The sequence below is a fragment of the Manis javanica genome, chromosome 15 (assembly GCF_040802235.1).
Source record: "Manis javanica isolate MJ-LG chromosome 15, MJ_LKY, whole genome shotgun sequence".
NCBI lineage: Eukaryota > Metazoa > Chordata > Mammalia > Pholidota > Manidae > Manis > Manis javanica.
In genome coordinates, this window is record NC_133170.1 from 59,941,821 (window position 1) to 59,965,140 (window position 23,320).

The window sequence follows — 23,320 nt, forward strand, 5'->3', positions numbered from 1 at the left end:
GAGCCTGGCTCCCACAAGGAGTTATGTAAGTTGTTGTTTATGTTGGGGGACCTCATGAGAGTGGGGAGCTTCTGGAATCAGAACCCTGAAAAAATAATGCAGGTGATGCCAATGCAGAGAGGAACCTGGGAGGAGGTAGCAAGGGAGCACATAGACGGGGCCAGCCTAAAGGATGGACAGGAGAGGGGAGAAGCCGAGCAAGACCCTGACCCATGCAAGTGCCTTCCGGAGAACGAGAACCTGGGCTGCACAGAGGCTCCTGGGGACTCATCTGAAGTTGTTGAGGACTGTGTGGGCTATTCTAGTTTGTAGGGAGAGAGAGTAAGGTGACTAAGGGGGGTCCCCAAGCCTCCCTTGAATCTGGAGAAGAAAGAGTTTCTACCACTAGCTGTCTGGAGCCCCCCCAGCAGACCCTAAACCTGTGTCCACATATGTCCACTCCTCCTGGTACTGTGGAGAGCTGCGCGGGGAGTCACATTGCCATTGTTCAGGAGGCGTCCCAGCCAGGTCCTCGCTGCGCCCCTCACCCTTACCTTAGAAGTTACCTCCCAGTTCACCGGCTGTCCACCTCCTCCTGGGGCCCAGCCATCCGTCAGTGTCCCAGCCGCCTGTCTCCCAGCTGCCCAGGCCAGTGGAGCAGGAGAGTCCTGCCCCTGGGCTCTGGGTTCTCTCCCCTCCCCATCCTCAGGAAAGCCCTGGGAGAAGTAGATTGTTTTAGAAAACTGAGCTGATCCCAGTGACGTGGAGGAAGTTTGGAGGAGTCTGAGGGCTGTCTTGGGGTTGGCCGTGACTGGGAGGCCCTGAGGGTGGACCTACCCTGGTGCCAGCAGGCACTTGACCCCTGGGGGACACGTTGCTGGCAGTCCCCATACCCTGTTGGCCTGGCAGCAGCACATTTCCAGGCTGAGGGGACTATTTGGAGAAAGTGGGGTTGGCAGGCCTCTGGTTCTCTGGTCCAGGATGACTGTGTGCAGCATACAAACCTTGGGGGAAGGGCTTGGGCGCAAGTGTGCTGTGAGAGGGTGCCCACTCCCTGTGGGTGGGCCACTTTTACTAAAGGCCCTTTATGAAGATATATTTTTTTTTGTTTCCTTAGGTTCTGGAATGAATCTGTTGCAGATTCAGGACAAAGTCTGGTCGCAGGCTTGCCTTGGTGCCTGTGCACCTCAGCTGGAGGGGAAGCTCGGCCCCCTGGTGCCCTCCTGCTCATGTGTGGTAGGTCCCCTTCCCCAGTGTGGGCCCGCTCAGAGCTGGCAGCTCCTGGGGAGCAGTGCACGCATGCACACACACACACACACACACACACACACACACCTACTCTCATATTCACACACTCATGCTCACACACACACACTCAAAGTCAGACACACAGTCATACCACACACTCAGCACACATACACTCTCACACCACAACTCCCACACTCCCACACACTCCCAGACTCACATACACTCACACCTGCATGCGCACTCACTCCCCCAACACTCATTCATTTACACATAGGTGTGCACAATGACATTTTCAATCTGTGGAAGACAAGTACTTGACATGAGTCAAAGCGAATGTCTGGATCGGTGCCTTGCACTTAGTAGGTGCTCAGGGTATGTATAGATTACTGCGGTAGGGCAGCGGAGACAGGTGGGGGACTTTGGAAGATTCCACTGGAAATTTATTAGAATAGGAAAGAAAATTGAAGGCAGAAGCCCCCAGGTGATTGCACACCGTGGGAAACATTGAAATTCCAGGACTAGGGACACCACTGAAGCTTGAAGCAGGCAGCTTGGAGAAAACAGAAAGAAATCTGACGCAGCTGGGGGGCAGGGGGCACAGGCCCCAGTGTCAGACTTCCTGGTACGGAATCCCGTCTCTGCCACTTCCCTCTGCACTTCAGCCTCCTCATCACCCCGTTGTTCCGGGAACAGTGGGAAGTCTGATGATTGCTCTCTCATCTGGCTGTTGTGCACAATAAATGAGCTGATACAGTGAAGTGCTTGAGAGCGTGCCTGGTCCCAAGAGTAATATTAAAACATTCAGGACAGACACATGCAAAAGAATGAGACTGGACCACTGCCTTACACTTACTCAGAACAGATGAAAGGCCTGAACGGAGGATGTGAAACCAAGAAACTTAGAAGGAAACAGGTGGTTAGCTCCTTGACATCAGTCTTGGTGATGATTTTTTGGCTTTGACCCCAAAGGCAACAAAAGTAAAAGGAAACAAGCGGGACTCCTTCAAACTAAAAAGCTTCTGCATAACACAAGATACTGTCAACAAAATGAAAAGGCAAGCCACCAAATGGGAGACGATATTTGCAGATCATGTATCTGGTAAGGGGCTAACATCCAAAACAGATGAAGAACTCCATAACAAAACACTAAGCAATCCAATTAAAAATGTTTAACCATCAGTTGGCACCCTTATTCAGAACAGACACTGGCTGTGAACACTGCTTTCCTCTAGGTGGCCAGCTGAGTTCTCGCTGTTCTGTGGAGAGATTGCAGCAGAGAAAGACCTGGGCCCTGCCCTCGGGGCGCTTTGGCGGGGCACACATGCCGCACAGCCAGAACAACAGAAATCCTGGGAGGGATGGTGTTGGCTGAGAAGAGGCATGGAGCTTGTGGCGGGGGCAGGAGGCGGATCAGGCTACAGCAGGTGCTTCCGCGGGAGGCCCAGCCACAGAAGCCCTTTTCCAAGATCAACAGTGACCTGAACAGAACCTCAAAGCCACACCACCACCATCCAGGGTGCCTGGGGTGGACGCACAGCCCGAGGAAGGGCCGCCCACCAACGCAGAGAGCTCAGGACCCAGGCACACTGATGCATGGCAGAAAAAGCAGCTGAACCTCTGGGGCTGGTAGTCCATGCTCAGGTTTTAGTTACATGTGTGATGGAAGAAGTGTGTTGTCCGTGGCAGCAGGCTGTGTTTGCCTTATGCTGAGAACACTTGCCTCCAACAGGGAGGCTGTGTGGAGACTAGCAGCTTGAGGAACAGAAAAGAACTGGTTCTGAAAAGTGTGTTTTCACTTGTAACATATGTGCCCATGTGATGGGGTAAAACAAGCAAATCCCTGTTTTCCATCTGCTCTGTTTTTGAAGGTAGTGCCCAGAGAGCTTTCTTGTTCCTGCGGGGAAGTGCTTGGTGATGTGCTGTATCGAGCACCTCTCGAGGCTCCCGCTGTGTCCTCCCAGCCCACCTTTTCCACCAGCCATTGTGGCTTCACGCAGGTGTTGCCTGGCAGCACCCTGCCTGAGTTGCATGTCATTCCCACTTTGCGCCCAGCGCTTCTATGACTCTGTGTTTGTGTTGTGCTATCCTGGAGATTCAGGGTGTTAATAGCCCCCCTACCCCAGGGCTTCAACAGGGAGCCTGCAAGAGTTCCTCACCCCGTCCCCATGGGGACACCCCATCCCCAGATCCATTTCACACAGCCCCTCAGACATTGTCCACAGCGGTGACCAGCCCGACAGCGACTGCAGGTGGGCCTCCCCTCCTTCCCAGGAGCCTTCTTGCTTCCTGGGATCACTGCTGCAGGTGAGCCACCTGCCCACCAGCCTTGACTCAGGCTGTTTCCTTTTTTCTTTTTCTTGTAAACATGTTTTAACTAAAGTATAGTTGACATACAATATTATATTGGTTTCAGGTGTACAACACAGTGATTCGACAATTATGGGCATTACAAAATGCTCACCAGGCTGAGTGGAGTCGCCAGCCGTCCCCGTACAAAGTTATTACAGCGCTGCTGACTGGATTCCCTGTGCTGCACTTTTCTCCCATAACTACTTTAGTTTATAATTGGAAGTTTGTGCCTCTTTATCTTAGTTTCAAAAGTTTAAAATATCTGATGGGATTTCCTGGTGTCTGGGAAGAAAATTTTGCTCCATCCAACAAAATTCTGGACTTACATCGGAATAAGCCACCTCCTGAGAGATAAACTTCTTGGCCTCAGAAAAATGGGCAAAGAGGTGAAGGGGATAAAGTCATAAAAAGGGAAAAAAAGTTTCCTTTCATGACTGTGTTTTCTCAAGAACTGTGGGTCTGTACAGAGGGTGGTGCCCTGCCCCCTCCCACAGCTGCCCTTGGAGGGGCCTGAGGCCTGTGGCTCCTGAGGAATCCCCTCCTCCGCACTGCCTTTTTCAATGTATTTTCTTTAGAACATTGACGTCTCCATTGTGTCTGCTTGCTGAGCTGATGGAATGTGTGTGTGAGGCATTTTCTACCATCATGAGTTTGCTTACTTGTGTCCTCTTGTTATTCATGTATTTATTTTTAATGCTATATTCAGAATTTGGAGCTTACAAAATGGGTACATGGAAGAGATGAGTGTGTTCTAGCTGTCTTGAATCTCACTGTCAAGTGGGATGACCTGGTGTTCATGGTTCCAAACCTATGCTGGCCTCCTCTGGCTTTTGTGAGCAGGAGGGGTGGCCCTGCTCTGCGACAGGGAGTGGTCTGACTGCAGGCCCAGTGCCCCGGGCTGGTGCCTTCCCGGGGCCTGGAGTGCGGAGGGTGGTGCTCAGCAGGTGTGCCGTTCCTCCCCAGGGAGCCATTTCTGCCTACTACGTCCAGCGCTACGGATTCCCTTCAGGATGCAAAGTGGTGGCCTTCACGGGGGACAACCCAGGTGAGTACCTTGGGGGTCCCAGTCTCCAAGGAGCCCGACTGTTCCACGCTGGACATGTCTGAACTCCAGCCCAGCAACCTGGAGAAGCCTCTGTGGTGGGCCACCCCGCTGCCCGGCTGAAATCTGATTCCTTTTGCCTGCCTGCCCCCACGCTGGCCCTGCTGCTGCCCTCGGGAGCCACTGAGATCCCCCCATTAAGGAAGGATGGTCGTCCCTGCCTCACTGTCTTTCCTGATCCAAACCAAACACCCCAGGTCCTCCAGCCCCTACTTGGGAGCCTGATTGAGTCTCTGCCCGGGCACCTGACCTGCAGGTGTGACTCACTCTTCATCTGAACACCTTGTCCCTTCCTGCTCTCTCCTCTAGGGGTTCCTGAGGCTGCTCCCAGAGGGGTCATCAGGTCCCCAAAGAGAGGCCAGTGGCTCACCTGAGTGCCACCAGGCTGCTGCCCCTCAGCCCACCCCTGCAGCCTCTTTCCTGATGAGCTACCACATTAGGGGTGCTGGATGTAGTGCATACAAATACAAGACACCAGGGATGTGTGAATTCCAGAGAAACGATGACTATTTAGTTTGTGTCCCATACAATATTTGAATTTCAGATAAATACAACTTTCTAATCTAAGTATGTCCCCAACATCATTTCTCTGGAATACAAGTTTAGCTGAGCATCCTCCCTTTTCTCTGGCAACCCTTCCCCAAATCGCCGTCCTGCAAGGCATTCATTTCTGCTCCAAGGAAGTGAGTCCCAGGTGCCTGGAGGAGGGTTTGGGCTGCTGGGCAGATGGGGGCCAGGGTCTGCTGCACAGGGGGCTGACTTCCTTCTTAGAACCACTCCTGCTTCTCTCGTCAAGGAGTGTGGGCCTCTATTTCTTATATTTCCCCCTCCTTTGAAAAACATTTATTCTCAGTTATTTGCTGATTTCCCAGTTAGCCTCCATACTTACTTCCTGATGGTTGTACATGTAAGCAGGACACGGACATCAAAAATAAATAAACACAAAGAGAGACATATGTTTTGGAGTGGAATTGGATTCCTAGAAATAGAGTTGATGGTCTTTGTTAAAGTCCATCCCCAATAGCAATTACTGCATTTTGTTATGATAGTCCATGTTTTCTGCAATGTCTATGTATCCTATTGTGATCAGAAAAAAACCCTTTAACTTGCTATTATTATTGCCACCGCTAGGTGTCCCTAGCTCTGCCTTGGCCCCGTCTGCTTTTGGACCCGTGGGCTTGGCTCCGACTTGTGCCACACTTGTGGTTGCATCAGTGACCTGGCTGTGACCCCTCCCTCCTGGGACAGCCTGGGCTCTGGCACCTGGAAGGAACCCCCAGGAGCTGGATGAGGGTCGTGCTGGTCCCTGAGCCATTTCTGCAGACTGTCACATGGAGCCCTGTTGTCAAAGCACAAAAGCAAATGCAGAGCAGGCTGGGGAGGAGGACCCTGGCCCTCCTGGACCCAAGCTGAAGGGGAGCCTGGTGGACCGTGACCGGGTTTCAGCACCAGCAGCGCAGGAAGCCCCTTCTCCATCCCCGGCCCTGCCCTTGAGAGGTGCACGTGTTCTCGTGCCCAGGGGATGCTCAGGCCCCAGTTCCTGTCTGCTCCAAAGGTGGGGAGGATCAGCCTGGCCCGGGAAAGGACGGTTGGTGCATAAGTTCCAAATTGGGAAAATTCTGCACTTCAGTGGGCCACGTCTGTTGAAAAAAGTTTTCAAATTATTTCTTTATTGAAGTACAGTTGATACACATCATGTCTGTTTTCCTTTCAAAATGGAAATAACTTTATTGAGTCTCATTAGGAAAATGTATATTTTGAGACCTACTCTGTCAACCAGAAGATTGTCAGGCAGGATAACCTACCTGCCTTGTAACCACTGTAACCAGGAGTGTGAGCTTCTGGGAGTATTTGAGCAGGAACGATGGAGAAGGAGCTTTCTGATCCTCTCTTGGACTTTGGTTTCATACTGATTGTTGGAGGGCAGGCAGGTAGCCCCTAGCTGGTCCCTCCTTGAGTCTGATCCCCAGATGGCTGCTTCCTTAGACAAGGCATTAGTTACTTCTGTATTAAAACAACAGTACCAGGCACCCAGACTATCTTTTCACTGCAGAAAAAAACCCTTAAGTACACAAACCAAAGGAAGGATGTGAAAATCATCCATAATCCTTTAGCCTAAAGGTAATCAAAGTTGAACATTTAATGGTATCCTTCCACCTTTCTTCCTGTGCTCATAAAAAAGCACATTACTTTAATTAACCCTGGCAGTATTTTTGTGCAACATCGTTTCCATGGCTGTCTGGGGGTTCAGTTGGCCCAGCATTTATTTCACTGAAAGGGCTGGTGTGACTTCCAGCATTTGGGTGATACAAACAATGTTGAGATGCACATCCCATCTCGTCCCTTGTCCTTCTAGGATAAGTGCTCAGGGCTGGGATTCCTGGATCCGAGGCTGGCACGCTGCTGATATACCTCAGCAGCAAGGTTTGGGTGCACCTGCTCTTCCCCAAGTCTCCTTTTCCCGACTCGCTCACTAACTTGACGTTCAGGGAGCACTTACTACATGCCAGACCTCATCTCAGTTCCAGAGAACATCAGCGAACAAAGCAGAGGAGGATCACTGTGGGCCTCGCATCTAAGGGTGGAAGTCAGCATAGTCCTGGTCCCTTCCAACCCTCCTGTCCCTGCTTTGTTTCCTCTGCCATGTGTGTCCTGGTGTACAGACCCAGCCCCCTTGACATGCTACACTCCTGGGAGTCCTGACAGCAGGTGGGGAGTTTGCACCCTTTTAGAAGAGCTTCCCAGCCCTAATCAGAGGTCCTGGCCACAGAGGCTGCAAGCCCCAGACCTCCCCTTGGGGCCTCCTGAGCCCTCAGCTCACCCTGTCCCTGCCTCTACCCTGGCACGCGGATTGGGGTGGGATGTTGGGGCTGCATGTGGTTTGCTTGGTTCCCATGAGACCTCCCACTAACCAGAGCTCCCCTCCCATCCTTAGCATCACTGGCAGGCATGAGGCTGGAGGAAGGTGACATTGCGGTAAGGTGACCTGCACGGTGGAGCCGGTGCTTTCTGCCCTGGGAACAAGGGTGCTGGGTCTTGGTAGCATCTTTGCTGCCTATCACAGGGTCTGCTGGTCCCAGAGGCAGCTGAGGGAGGGTGTAGGGAGACCCAGGCCCCAGGACCTACATCTCTCTTAGAAGGCCATGGCCTTTGCTGAGCGGCAGGTCCCCCTTGCGTGTCTTGACGGGCAGTCTTGGGCACAGTGGCAGAAGGGTCAGACCTTGGGCCAGAGGACTGGGATCTCCCCAGACGAATGAAGAAGGCATTACTCATGTCCTGCTGGGTCTAGTGGGAAAGTGACCAGGGAACCAGTCATCACCTAAACCATTAGGTAGATGTAAATATAGTAAGTTCTAGAAAATTGGCCCGCATGATCCATGAGAGCCAGAGCCCGGGGATTGGATTCTGGATTCACCTGGTGTGGAAGGGCCAGAAGGTTTCTCCAAGGGAGTGGCATTAACCTGAGGTCTGCAGCAGGAGGAGCGGAGCGCAGGGGTCAAGGCAGAGACCACGGCGCCTCACCTCTGCCCATTTCTCCCCAGGTGAGCCTGGGCACCAGCGACACCCTGTTTCTCTGGCTGCAGGAGCCCGTGCCTGCCTTGGAGGGCCACATCTTCTGCAACCCGGTGGACCCCCAGCACTACATGGCGCTCCTGTGGTAGGCCTGGCGGGGAGGCGGTGCAGGCAGGTCTGGCGCCCTCTGGAGCACCCAGAGTCCATCCACCATGTGGGCTCCTTGGGCAGCAGAGCCCCAGGGACTCAGTGGGTCTTGCTGACAGCAGAGCTGGGAGGGGAAGAATCCAGGACCTAGCGTCCCCCAAACCCAGATCAAGTCCTAACCCCAACACTGTTTCCTGTATGGCTGGGGGCAGATCCCACAGCATATCTGAACCACACTTTGCTCATAAAATGGGAAGAATAAGAGGATTGCTTCATTGTATTGTCACACATCTGACATGTGTAGACCTTCAACAAATGGTACTGAGGACATCCTGCCTCCTGGCAGTTCTCATGGGAGGGGTGGCTCTGCATCTTGACCACAGGCACTGGAGACGTGCTAGAAGCTACTGAGGGAGGTTTCTGAGCCCTAGTCCAAGCCCCAGCACCCCTGGGGAATCTGGCAGCCTAGTTAGTGTAGCCAGTCTCACTGCAGTGTCCAGGTGGCACAGCATATAGAAACCACAGCTCCTTGTCTCTCCCTGGGCCTCTGTTGTGGCAGCCTCCTCCATACACAGCCCAGGACAAGGGCATCTCCCCGTGCTCCCCGGGACATGTGCTGGGCCTGCTGTCGGGGGAAAGCCTTAGCTCCCTGCCATGCACTGGCAGGGGTTGTGGTTCAGCCTGATCTGCAGTCCCTCTTGGGACTCTTCACCCAAACACATGGGCCCTGTCAGCCCTGGGTGCCCCCTCAGTGCTGTGTGCACTTCTACAGCTTCAAAAACGGCTCCCTCATGAGAGAGCAGATCCGCGATGAGTCCGCTGCCTGTTCCTGGACTGAGTTCTCCAGGGCGCTGCGGTCCACGGAGCTGGGGAATGGCGGGAGCCTGGGTAGGCTGCTGGGAGACACTGCACCTGGGAAGCGCAGCTGGCGGGCGGGCCAGGGTCGGGGTGGGGCAGGAGGGCTGTGGAGAAGGCGCGGGGAGCCCTGTCTGTCTGCACTGCTGCCCCATACTCTTGAGTGGAAGACCGGGCCGTGGCTGTGTCCTCTGGCCCCTCAGAGCCCCGGCACCAGAGGTGGCTGCCTCACAGATGCTCCACGGCAGTACATCTGCCAGTGTAGCTTTCTGCCCCAGACACACAGTTCCGGGTCCCTGGGAAGAAGGACCAGTGCTGGGCTGGAGGGGAGGGGCGTGTCCCCAGATGGAACCCCAGCTGATGTGCAGGGTGTGCGGGGCTGCTTGCCCAAGAGGAGTTTGCTGGGCCCAGGGGCAGGGACGCAGGCCCTTTCACTGCTCTTCCGAAGTCTTCGAGGAGCTTGTGTTTTGTTTTTGACCACAGGCAGCTAATCTCTTCCTGGTCTTGTTTCAGGCTTTTATTTTGACGTAATGGAGATCACCCCTGAGATTACTGGGCGTCACAGGTTTAGCGCAGACAACTGTAAGGTGCGTGCCCTGTTGGTGTTGGAGCCACACTGGCTCCACTTTTGAGTATTGACTATAACGATCATCTGCCAAATTGAGCTACTTTTCAGGACCTCCTTCATTTCTTCATCTATGGATAAACATTTTCTACTGGCTGGGGTGCTTTCTAGATGTTGGGGAAGCAGCAGGGTCTAGGACAGATGTACCCCTTCACCCAAAGAGGGGTGCAGATCACCCAGGGGTTCTACCTGAGTCAGCCTGTGCCACACTGTCCCTGGCGGTCACAGAGCCCATCTACCCAGGGAGCTCATGTCCACTTCCCAGATCTCCAGAGCTAGGAGAGCCTCTGGGGTGGGAGGCACTAGCGCTTCCCAGCATTTATTGGGGCAGTTACTGGTTATGTTGTGTTCTTCCAGGCACTGTGCTAGGGTTTTCTGTGTCTTCCTCATTTACTTCTCAGAGCAACTGTGTGAGGTGGGTCCTATCATCCCCTTTACAGATGGAGAAACGGGGGCCCAGAGAGGCTGAATAACACGCAGGTCACGAGGGCCCGGATGGTGGAGGGGGCAAACCCAGGCCTCTCTGACCGTGATTTATTTCCTCACCACTGTGCAGCCTTCCCAGGGAGGTCTTGGTCCATGCTTGCTGTTTTGAATTGACTTTTCTGTGAGGCAGTTCCCAGAGCGCGCCCCCACACTTGCACTGACCTGAGAGACGTGTCTGCCCAGTAGCCATCTGGGAGCCTCGTAGGCCGTCTGGCTGGCAGTGCCACACTGCGGTTTGCACCAGACTATGTGGTGGGCAAGGTGTTCCTTCCTGGATTGTAAAGGGAAAGGTGGGGCTCTCATCTCGCCTTCTGGGGGTCAGGTCAGTGTCTGTGGTTCACAGGGAGGACATAGCCATTCTCTTGTGTGAATCTGTCCAGATTTGACAGGGAGAAGGTAGTTTTCCTCATTCAGGCATTTCACCACCAGATGTGTATGATTGGTGCCAGGCACTGGGGACACACAGGACATCAGATGACATGGCCCCTGTCCCACAGAGCCCATGGTCTGGGAGGGAGCTAGGCAGCAAACGTGAGCAGACACACATGATTATGGTGTGTGACGTGGCCAGGAAGGGACAAGAGAAGGCTGGGCCGGGCTGGGGACTTGCCCTGGGTGGGTGACCAGGTGTGCCTCTCTGAGGAGGTGGCTGTGAAGTTGGACCTGGAGGAGGAGGATCCCACCAGGGCAGAGGGCATGGGTACAGGTGGAGGGCCATTAAGGCCCTGAAAACAGACAGTCAGGTTGGGTGTTTGGGAGGGTGGCGGGTCTGCCCCTGGCCCCGCCCAAGGGCATGTGCCCCAGCTCCCCTAGCCAGTACTGCTGCCCGTGTGGTCATAAAGCCACCCTAAAACACGAGTGCCATGGTCACCTCAGTTGTGTTGAGAAAGAAAATGCGGCTCAGCAAGATGTGCTTAAGCTATTCAAGGTCATGGAGCCAAAGGGCAGAGGTAGACCTGAACGCTGGGTGGCCTAAGACTGAGCTCAGTGATGTGCTGGCTCCCCAGGTCACACACAGGGGCTACAAGCATGTGTGAGTGTATGTGACAGGGAGTTAGTTCGTGTGACAGGGCTATGCATGAGCTGTGCTGGAGGCCTGAGTCACGAGTGCTGAATCTGAGCTAAGAAGATGGCATGCACACGCGCGCGCGCGCGCACACACACGCACATGCACACAACCACAGTGGTGGCAGTGAGAGTTCACTCTGCCCACTTTCTCCTGGAACAGGTCTCAGCATTCCCCGAGGATGTGGAGATCCGGGCACTGGTGGAAGGACAGTTCATGGCCAAGAGGATCCATGCCGAGGGCCTGGGCTATCGCATCAGTAAGTGAGCCGCTGGGCTGTGCTCTGGGGTGGGGGTCTCACCCTTCTTCTTGGCCTTCAGGCCAGGCCTAGCAGGGCACCATCTGTCAAGGCTCCTGATGGCTGAGCAGGAGGGAGACGAGCCTGGCCCTGGAGGTGAGACTGAGCTGATGGACACAGAGGGCAGGCACAGGCTCCTGCCTCTCCATTCCTTCCCTGGGTCCTGATCTCTGGCCCAGAGCTGTAGGGCTTGGAGGTCTTTCTGCAACTCTAACCACTAACCTGCAGGCCAGGCCTGGGACCCTGAGGGCATGGTTAATGTAGGTGGGAAAGGTCTGGGCTGGGGCCATGACTGGTCCCTGTGTTCTGGCCTGGGCAGGCCCCACTGGCCTGTGGGGCACAGATCTGAGCATTTTAGCTTGGACAGGGAGAGTGGGGAGGCAAAACTGCTGCAAAACTGAGAGATCTGGAATGGAAAACAGAACCAGGGTTGGGGAGGCCCCGGGTGGGAGAGGGGTTTCTGAGAACTGGGGCTGTGGAATGGGAGCTGTAGGAGGTCAGGGAGGTCCCCTCATGGATGGTGCTGGAATGGTCGGGGCTCTGCAAGGAGGTTGCAGTCCAGGCCTCTAAGATGTATGTGTCCTTCTGGGCAGTGGCCGTCATTACTGGAGAAGATAAAGAACCCCAAAGCCTCTTTGCTTGAGGGGCTCCCTGTGATCCTTTTATGGGCCATCCAGGGTCTACTAGTATATGTTTTATGTCTTTGAACCAACAAGTAAAAGGATACTTTGAAAATAAGCATTGGGCAGCATGTGTTAACATTGCCTGCACTCCTGCCTGGTGGTCCCACCTCCTCAGTCCTGTGAAGGCTTAACAGGAGTGTGTGCGTATGTGCCCTATGGATGCGCAGCACAGCCCCGGGTGCAGTAACTCCACACCAGAAACAACGCAGTGCCCAGTGATAGCAGACAGAGTAGATGCACAGGGGTCGTCATGCAATGCCACGCTGCACTGAAATGAAAATAAACCAGCCTCACTACGTGCGCCAGAGCAGATGAATCTCACAAATTTAATGGAGCAACAGAACCCAAATGCAAAAGCATGCATGGCAGGATCCCATGTGGATCAAATTCAGAAACAGATGGCAGTGAAAGCTGCTGTGGGCGGTCAGCACAGCTGGCAGTTAACCTTTCAGAAAGGTGTGCGAGGGTCTCTGGGGTGCTCTGTTTCCTGGGTTACATGGGTGTGTTTAGCCCATGGAACTTTGTCAGGCTGTTGGCTTAGGATGTGCATGTACACTTTTCAGGATGAATGTGTGTTCAGTAAAAATGATAAGGTGAGTGTTGTAAACGTTCCCAGTCCTCTCCACCCACCTGCTCAAAGTGTAAAAGGAAATGCCTTAGGGGTCACCAAAGACTTCAGAGTTCCTGAGCAGGGCAGGGATGGTGCTGAGGTTGGTGCCAAGTGTCTGGCATGAGGACCTCTGGCCATCAGGAGGGGCGCTCTGGGGGGACCATCCCCACAGCCAGTGTGAGGGGAGGCCCTGGGCTCAGGAGGGGGGATGTGATCACTCCAGCCTCCAACATGTTTCTTGTGCAAAACAGCGTAACACTGCTTATCCCCTTAGCAAGCGAGACAGCAGGGCACACCTGGCCTGCCAGCTATGCTGGGTCCCTCAGCAAGGTCACCTAAAGGAACGTGCTTGGAACCCCAGAGGGCTGTGCGGTGTGAGGCAGCCTCCCTGGCTGCTGTATGGGCCCACCCCTGGCATGTCCTGCTCCATCAGTCTCCATCTTGCTTTAATAGTGTCTGAGAAGGAGAAAGAGGTGCTTAAGGCAGGACCGATGATGCTCGTTAATAGCCACCAGCACTTGAGCACCTACTGTATGTCTGGCCTGGCTCCTGACCACTTCATCCATATTAACAATGTGCCTGAGGTAGGACTGGAATCTCAGGGTGTCGAGTCATGTTCTCAGGCCAAGCAGAGCTTCTGAACAAGCCAGTTTGGCCACAGACTCTGGGTTCTTAACCACTGGGCTTGTCTGCTTTATTTAAGGAATGATTGCCCTCATAATATTTAGACACCATCAAACATATATATGCACCAGCTGAGCAGGGCTAAAGCTGTGGTCCCTTTAGGCTTATGTTTCACTTTGTTTAGGTTGATTTGTAAAAGCAATAAAACTATAGTAGCAAGTTTGGAAAATAAAGAAAAGAAAATTACTTATGATCCCATACTCTCTTTCCAAACACTCGTAGCATCCTGGAGTTCCTACGGATCTCCTTTATGAGCTTGTTTGTATGCACCAATCATCCTATTTCCTTTGTATATACAAATCTAAACATTTGTCAGAAACCTTCACGGCGCTTTATGCCCCAGATTTTTCCTGGCTGTCAGGCATGAGGGGTTGTTCTGATTTCCCAGCATGGAATCACATGGCACATCTTCCCAGAGCCTGGATGGTTTCTGTAGGAAGCTGGCGTGCCTTTCTGAACCCAGACACTTCAGTGGCCAGGGCCGAAGGTGGGGCAGGAGGGCAGGTGGCAGCAGGGCCTTAAAACAATGATTTCTATTTAAATACTCATTTAATAAACGAGTATTTGTAAAAGAGCCATGCGTTATAGGAACACACAGACCTAAGCACTGAGATCCAGGTCCTCTCTACCTTCCCTGCCCCCAGCTGCCACATCACTGCTCACACGGCCTGGGGCGTTGTTGTCGGGGGACTGGCCTACAAGAGGGTGCCTCTGGCCACCACATGCAGCTGCCAATGTTCGACAGGTTCTATCTGGCAAAGTTTATCTGCTTCTGGAGACTTCCTGCTGCACCTGTTGTGTACCACCGGGATGAGTCAGCACTTAAGGAATTTGATTTCCAGAATTTCTTTTATGTCACCTTGTTTGCATTCACAACTGCAAATATGTTTTTGTCTGTTTATTCGGTGTCCTCTCATTGTGACAACACATGTGATGTTCTTTCTTGACCATCTCCATTTTAACTGGAAGTGGAACTATATGTCTTATATTAGACTGAGGTTTATTATTTTTTATTGTGAAAAATATTGTGCTTATAGCGGAGTGTAAGCATCACACAGCTAATTGTAAAACATGCCAATAAACACCTGTTTATTGAGCACTTGGTTAAGGAATAGAACACAGCCAGACCCTTAGAGCCGTCCTGTCTACCCTCTTTCATTTGCATCCCCATCCGCCTTGCCAGGTAATTCTATCCTGATTGTCTTTGTTATCATTCCCGTGAGGTTCCTTTATGGTTTTGCCATCTATGCGTCCCTAAAATTACATTTCTTCTTTGCCTGCTTCTGGACTTCATGATATATGGAATTATACTGTAAGTGCTTTTATGTGACTTGCTTCTAGAACTCGTTATTTTTTAATTCATCCAGGTGAATTAGTGCAGCTGTTCCTGGTAAACTCTTACTGCAGTGTAGTAGTCCATCACAAGACTATGCCACGATTTATTTATCCCTTCTTCTGTGATATACATTTGGTCTTTCCAGTTCAGTTTTAGGAGCAATGCTGAACAGTCTTGTGAAAGTTCTTTTTCTTATTTTTCACTACTTCATCTCTTTTCCTCTTCACAGGCATGGGTGGTGCACTGACAACTGAGTGCAGAACCTATCTCTAGAGCTTGTCATATTTGGCTAGTGTAATGTTTAAATTTTCAGATCAAATTCTCTTAGGAGGGCTGCTCACTCAGGGCACATCGCCCTTCGGCGTCAGACCCTGGCTTAGTCCTTATGGTTCCACTACCCTTCCAGGCCCTGGAGGCATTTCCATTTCCTAAAATCTGTCCCTCTTTTCCCAGTAATTACCCTTAAAGTTTTAACATTCATATTAAAGTTTATAGTTTTTGATCAACATTTAGAATTTACATTCTGCTCAGGGGCTGTATTTTCCCCAAGAAGACACCCCGTTCCCTCTCTTCCCTCCTTTTTTCAACTTCCATTTTCTGGTTCTGGAATGTTGCTAATTTGTGTGCATTATAATCAGTCATTATTTAAATTATACATCTGGCTGGCTCCTTTGATCACCTCCATTTATTATCTCACACATTTCATCTTTGCTTCAGGCCGCCCTTGACAATTCTTTCATGTAGGGGTGGGGGTCACGGGGGCAGGGGGAGTGGTCTCTGTGAAGACATCCCTATTCTGCCTTCACGCTTAAACGCTACTTTTACAATATGTGGAATTCTGAGTTTAAAAATCGTATTATTTCAGAACTTTGAAAATAATGTTCCATTGTTTTCTGACTTTTAGTGTTATCAGGGAAGCCTGATGCCCATCTAAATGCCTATTTTTTTCTTAGGCTCCTGAAACTTCTCAGTGTCTAGGTCTAGGCCTTAGTCATTCACTGTGCTGAATGACTCACTCACTGGCCCCTTCACTGGAATGCATCTGGTTGTCTTTACCTTGGGGAAGTTCAGTGCATTAGTTCATTCCCTCCAAGTTTCTCTGTTCTTTTTATTAAAATTCACCTTAGACCAGTGGTTGTTTTCAACAGGGGCAGTTTTGCCTCCCAGAGGCGATTTGACAATATCTGGAGGCACTTTTGATATCACTAGTGGGGAGTGCTACTGGCATCTTATGGGTGGAGGCAAGGACACTGTCAGACACCCTGCAATGCATAGGAGTGGCCCCACCACAATTATCCAGTCCAAAATGTTCATAGGGCCAAAGTTGAGAAACCCTGAATTAGACCAGATGTGGCTCTCTGGTCCTAATTTCACTCTGATAGAATCCAGACCGGAGTACTGCCTTTTGAATAAGCCCAGCCACCATCTCAGAGAGACCTAAGTGTCATCTTACCTAAGCTACAAGCATTCTCCAGAGGACACGTCAGCAAGCCACAAGCCCACCTTTCCCCTGACCCCTCCCCTCAAAAGAGCCTGCCAAAGCCCTGGCCATAAAAAGCCTCTTGACCTGTTAGAGACCCTGTTTACTTTCTGCTGGCCAGGACAGAGGGGTCCCTCTCAGGTTCAGAAATAAACCTGTTTGGACTGTTGAGTTCGCATCCTCTCTCTTCTTTCACACTCTGCTTTATTTCATCAAAGAACTTGTCCTGATCACTATTGTTTTGTTAATCTAGCTGTTTATTGTCCGTGCTTCCAGCTGGAATAGGAGCTCTCTGAGAGTGAAAATGTCGCCTATCTTGTTAAACCAGCTATTCCCAGTTGCTTAAACCACTTCTGGGACATAGTTGGGCTCTCCCTAAATATTTTTCGAATGAATACATCTTAAAAGGATAAGTGAATTCTTCGTCTTCTAAGTTTATTTTCTGTCTCTTCGTTTAAATCACTTTCAGTTGTAGAAAATTTCCTGGATTGTGTCTTCAAATCAGGACATCAGATCAGGTTTTGCCATGTTTATTCTGCTACGTAGCCTTTTCATTTAATTTTTTTGTAATTGTATTTTGCTTTTTCATTTCTGTAACTCTTCCTTTAATTTTTTTGTAATCGTATATTGTTCTTTAACTTCTGGAACTCATTCTTGTGTCCTGGTTCTTTTTCATAATGGTTTATATTCTTGTTTTATTTATTCTATACCCCTCCAATACCTCTTAGGATAAATGTTAGAATTTTTTTCAAATTTGCTTTTTGTACCCTGAGCTCTTTTTCTTCTAAGCTGTTCTGTTTGTTCCCATTGATACTTTTCTGTGGGTTCGTGGCACTGAATGAGTGACTGAGTCTCTCAGTGTAGACCGCAAGCCTGAGTCTCCTCCCAGTGGGTCTCCCACCACCCACTCCAGCATGGGGCTCTGTGGAGAGGCTGTGTGGGTAGATGTGGTGACATCAGATTTATCCTGGGCACTGTGCATGCTTTAACCTAGAGTCCTCTCAACAGTTTCAAATGACCGAATTAGCCGGAATTCATTCTGATTGGAGGATGAATACAGCGTTTTTCTCTGCTGGGCTAGCTTCCACATCCCTCCCATCTGCCCTGGTGGAAGTGTTACGCCAAGTTCCCTTCCCCTTAGTCCTTCCAGGCAGCCTCCGCATCAGCCTCCCCCAAAGTAGCTCTCCTTTGCTGGAGGGCAGCCCTTTATCTTGAGCTCAGATGCAGTTGCTGCTCAACCTGGGGGAACGAAGAGGGGTTGGTTGGGGCCTGGGGAGACGAGGCTGAGTCTGGCCACCCTGATATCATTCCTCTCCTCGCAGCAGCAGGCCTGAGGGTTCCAACACTCCTGCCAACACTTAGCATTAAGCACCTTTGAGTCGTGTGCTAATCTGATGGATGTAAACTGGTATCTCAGTGTGGGTTTAATTTGGGTTTCTTTCATGAATAAAGAGTTTGAACAGCCCTTTGTAACTTTCATTTTTTTTTCCCCTCTGTGAATTGGCTATTTATATCCTTTCCCATTTTTCCCATTTTGGATTTCCTGTCTTTTTCTTACTGATTTGCAAGAGTTTATTGTACACTTGGAATATTAGATCCTTGTCAGTTTTCCAGTTTGCAAGCATCTTATGTCATGGGCCCGTGAACCTTATTTATAGTGTTAGCAAGTGAACAGAATTCTGATTAAATTAAGTCCACTCATTTTTCATCCTAAATTTTATGTGTCTGAGATATGGTTTAAGAGAAATATTGTTTTACATTTTCTGCTGTTAGTGTAACTTCCACATTTAGGACCCTGATCCAGCCGAAGTCCATCTTTGTGACTGGTGTAAAGTGGGATCCAGTTTAATTTCTTTCCACATGGTGACGCAGTTCTATTTTCCCTGTTACTTTTGGTGCCCTTTTATCATTTATCAAGTTCCTATATATACGTGGGTCTCTCTCTGTACCCTCTTCTCAGTCTATTGCTTTATTTGTCTGTTCTTGGGACAAACTGTTATGGCTTTGCAGTGTGCTTGTATTAGTTGAGTAGGGCTGCACAACAAAGTACTGCAGACTGAATGGATTTAACAACAGAAATTTATTTTCAGACCATGCTGAAGGCTAGAGTCTGAATCAAGGTGTCGGCGGAGTTAGTTTCTGCTGAGGACCCCCCCCTTGGCTTATAGATGCCAGTCTTTGCCCTGTGTCTTCACATGGCTTTCTCTTGTGTGTCCTAATACTCTCTTACGAGGACAGCAGCCGTGTTGGATTAGAGCTCCCCCTAATGACCTCATTTTAATCAATCACCTCTCCAAAGAGGCATCTATCTCCAAATACAGTCACCTGCTGAGGTACAGGACGTTGGGACTTAAATATATGAATTTTTCAGGGGGACATAATTCAGCCCCCAACACTGTCTTAATACCTACGTAGCAGTTCACCCCTTCTTTGCTTTTCTTTAGTGTCTTCAATATTGTCTTAGCTACTTATGCACCTTTATTTTTCCATCAACATTTTATAATAACTTGGTTCATTTCCTTTAAAAAATTCAGTTGGGATTTTTCCTTAGGTTGTATTGAATTTATCAATTAATTTGAAAAAGTTGACATTTATAATTATGCTAATTCAAACCCATCCAAGACCATGGAATAATATCTTTTATTATTTAGATATTCTTTCCCCTGCGGTGGCCGAGCAGCCTGGGAGCGGCCGCACCCCCAGCAGCCACCCAGAATCTCCCCCCTGCGCCCAGCCACCTGGGCCAGACCCAAAGGCCGCCGCTGGTGTGCAGCTGCTCGGCACAGGCAGAAGAAACTGGGGCAAGGTGCAAAGGGGTGCCGCTCTTGCAGGAGAGCACACCTGGCTCGCCTGCCACTCCCAGCAGGGCTCTGGGCTACTCTGACCGTGACCCTGCCCATGGAAGCTTAGGGGATTAACCTGGAAGCTGCTCCAGGAGTGTGGGTACCCGACAGAGGCAGCAGAGAAGGGCAAGGCAACCAGCAGACAGGAAAGGACTTTGTTCTCCCAGCTGACACACACACTACCTGCCTGCAGCTACCTCTATCACCATGAAAAGGCAGAAGAATCTGGTCCAGTCCAGAATTACCCAGACAATCCCCGAGAGAGGGCCTGCGGAGATAGGTTTAACCAATCTTCCTGAAAAAGAATTCAAAATAAAGGTCATAACCATGCTGATGGACCTGCAGAGAAATATGCAAGAGCTAAAGAAGCAAGTAAGGAGGGAGATTACAGAAATAAAACAATCTCTGGAAGGACTCCAGAGCAGACTGGATGAGATGCAAGAGGCCATTAATGGAATAGAAATCAGAGAACAAGAATACAGAGAAGCTGAGTCAGAGAGAGATAAAAGGATCTCCAGGAATGAAAGAAGATTAAGAGAACTGTGTGACCAATCCAAAAGGAACAATATTCATATTATAGGAGTACCAGAAGAAGAAGAGAGAGAGAAAGGGATAGAAAGTGTCTTTGAAGAAATAATTGCTGAAAACTTCCCCAAACTGGGGGAGGAAATAGTCTCTTAGACCATGGAAGCCCACAGAACTCCCAACACAAGGGACCCAAGGAGGATAACACCAAGACATATAATAATTAAAATGGCAAAGATCAATGACAAGGACAGAGTATTAAAGGCAGCCAGAGAGAGAAAAAAGGTCACTTACAAAGGAAAACCCATCAGGCTATCATCAGACTTCTCAACAGAAACCTTACAGGCCAGAAGAGAATGGCATGATATATTTAATGCAATGAAACAGAAGGGCCTTGAACCAAGAATACTGTATCCAGCATGATTATCATTTAAATATGAAGGAGGGATTAAATAATTCCCAGACAAACAGAAATTGAGGGAATTTGCCTCCCACAAACCACCTCTACAGGGTATTTTAAAGGGATTGCTCTAGATGGAAGCACTCCTAAGGCTAAATAGATGTCAACAGAGAAAATAAAGACCAAAGAAATCAGACCAAACAAATACTAACTAAAGGCAAAAAATAAAATCGACTACTCACAAAAGCAGTCAAAGGAAACACAAAAGAGTACAGAATAAAACACCTAACATATAAAGAATGGAGGAGGAGGAATAAGAAGGGAGAGAAATAAAGAATCATCAGACTGTGTTTATAATAGCTTAATAAGAGAGTTAAGTTAGATGGCTAGATAGTAAAGAAGCTACCCTTGAACCTTTGGTAACCACGAATCTAAAGCCTGCAATGGCAATAAGTACATATCTTTCAATAATCACCCTAAATGTAAATGGATTGAATGCACCAATCAAAAGACACAGAGTAACAGAATGGATAAAAAAGCAAGACCCATCTATATGCTGCTTACAAGAGACTCACCTCAAACCCAAAGACATACACAGACTAAAAGTCAAGGGATGGAAAAAGATATTTCATGCAAACAATAGGGAGAAAAAAGCAGGTGTTGCAGTACTTGTATCAGACAAAATAGACTTTGAAACAAAGAAAGTAACAAGAGATAAAGAAGGACATTACATAATGATAAAGGGGTCAGTCCAACAAGAGGATATAACCATTATAAATATATATGCACCCAATACAGGAGCACCAACATATGTGAAACAAATATTTATATATTCTTTTTTGTATACTTTAATAGCAGTTTCAGTTTTTTTCTTCAGAGACCTTTGAATTTTTTGCTAAGGTATTTCCTGACTACATTCCATTTCTGGTTGCCATTGTGAATGGTAGTTTATTTTTTATCATATATGCTAGTTGATTATTTCTAGAAATGCCATGATGGTTATAAGTTGGTTCTGTATCAGATAACCTTAAGCTTTTATTAGTTTGCCTATTTTTTATTTTTCTAAGTAATCTCTACTTTAAGTCCTTATACATTTTATTTATTTTTCTTATCTTATAGCATTGACTGCTATAACTAATACTATGTAACAGTGTATTGGATAGTATGAATCTTTGTTTTATTCCTAGTATTAGTTGTCTATTGCTGTGTAACAAATTACCTCTAAACTTAGTAGCTTAAAAGAGTAATGAACAATTATTATTGTACATGGTTTCTGTGGGTCAAGAATTCAGATTAGCGTAACTCAGTGGTTCTGGCTGAGTCTCTCCTGAGATTGAGGTCATTATATCATCAGGGGCTGCAGGATCTGCTCCCAGCGTGCTGGCTCACGTGGCTGTTGGCATGAGGCCTCGGTTCCTCAGCATGTAGACCTCTCCACAGGACTGCTTGAGTGTCTTCATGACATGGCAATTAGCTGCCCCCAAAGTTAGTGATTCGGGAGAGGGTGATCTGTGGTAGAGCAAGATAACAGCCCTGATGTCTTTTATGACCTAGTCTTAGAATTCACACTCCGTCAGTATCCTCTAAGTCACATGAGTCATCCCTATTAGACATGAGAGCAGACTATATGAAGGCATAAATATCAGGAGGCAGGGGTCCTTTGGAGGCCATTTTGGGGGTCTAGAAATCACATCAGTCTTAAAGAGAATGCTTTTAAATGTTTCTGTGAAGAATTATGTTTGTTGTAAATTTCAGATAAAAGGCCTTTGTCAATTTAAGTTCCCTTCCATTCCTGGTTTGTTGAAAGATTCTGTTTTTTAATCATTTAAAAAAAAAAGAGAAGAAGACAGTAAGAGGTGGGTGGGGCAGCAGCCTCACAAGGAGTTTACATGGGACAAGCCTGTGTGGACAGAGGCAGCTTTGGGTCTCTCCCTGAATCCTGTGTGATAACAATAGGCATTGGCCCTTTGTGGCTGAAGAACTCTGGAAAACAGCCTTTTCTTTTTCTGCCTTGTGGGAATTGTCATAGCCATTTGCTTTTTTCTTTTTCTTTGCAGTGCCCAAGACAAAGATTTTGGCCACTGGAGGGGCCTCTCACAACAGAGACATCTTACAGGTAAGTGCTGGTAGCAGGCCCTGCATAAGGGCCTCTTCCTCAAAGGTTACTTCTAAGAGCCAGACCCTCAGCAACAAGGACTGCTCGTTGCCCCTCCTGCAGGTGTCCCAGGAAGCCAGCCCTGCTGCTTCATGCTCACCTGTGAGCAGATTCTGTCTTGTATTCAGGTGAACTGTGCTGCCCTGTATTACTCCACTTCTGATGGAGTGGTTCTGATGGACAGCCTCTGGAGTCACACAGAAAGTTCCTGTCCTTCCACATGGGAAACTTTCTGACATCTAGTGCCAGTATGCTTGTCTTCCTCAGGGTTTCTCCCTTCCTATTTAAACATCTCTGATTTTCACACCCACCCCTCTGATAATACAGTTGCCAGACTTTGACACTGCCTTTCCGGTCCTCCATTATACCTGAAATACATGAACAAAAGTAGAATCAACCTGCAAATGTCTGACAATTAGGCTGTCAAATCATGGGGCTGTCAGTGTCTTATTGGGACTCTGATCATTTTTAGATGTAGAGGCTGCCTTAACCATTTGAGTAACTGCCGCAGTTGATTTGTACTATACCCATCTTAGGTAAGAGTTTCTAGAAGAGCCTGAAATGGGAATTCCTCTATAAGTGGTTTGTTGAGAGAGTGCTCCCAGGTGAAGGGGGGTGAGGGGTGCAGGGGAAAGGACGAACAGGGATGTGGGCTCGGCTGGAGCTGGCCTCAGCTCCATCCCATGGGGAGATCTATAATGTAACCCACAGACTTGGTTCTGCCTTGGGTTAAGGGGGCCAGTGCTGCCCTGTGGGAGGGGAGAACAGCCTCCTGTGAGAATCAGCTTTCCTCCGTTCAGGAGCAGTAGCTGTGTGCCATTAGCAGCCAATACTCACAGCATCTGAGGGAGGGGAGCACGCCAGTCCAGGAACGGAAACCAGCTGGGGCATTAGCAGCATCTATTACGTTATCTCTGGTCAGCTAAAACCCCCAAG

General features: G+C 49.3%; 1 protein-coding gene across 3 annotated transcripts in view; it reads left to right on the plus strand.

Moving 5' to 3' along the window:
- The window catches only part of XYLB (xylulokinase), a 54,251-nt gene that overhangs the window by 16,871 nt on the left and 14,060 nt on the right, over nt 1-23,320 (plus strand). For all 3 annotated transcript variants that reach the window (XM_037014158.2, XM_073222250.1, XM_073222251.1), the window contains 8 exons: nt 1,097-1,215; nt 4,540-4,621; nt 7,614-7,654; nt 8,221-8,336; nt 9,111-9,226; nt 9,707-9,780; nt 11,533-11,629; nt 22,287-22,345. In XM_037014158.2, coding sequence (XP_036870053.2) covers nt 1,097-1,215; nt 4,540-4,621; nt 7,614-7,654; nt 8,221-8,336; nt 9,111-9,226; nt 9,707-9,780; nt 11,533-11,629; nt 22,287-22,345 — 704 coding nt within the window. The remainder of the gene's footprint in view (nt 1-1,096; nt 1,216-4,539; nt 4,622-7,613; nt 7,655-8,220; nt 8,337-9,110; nt 9,227-9,706; nt 9,781-11,532; nt 11,630-22,286; nt 22,346-23,320) is intronic.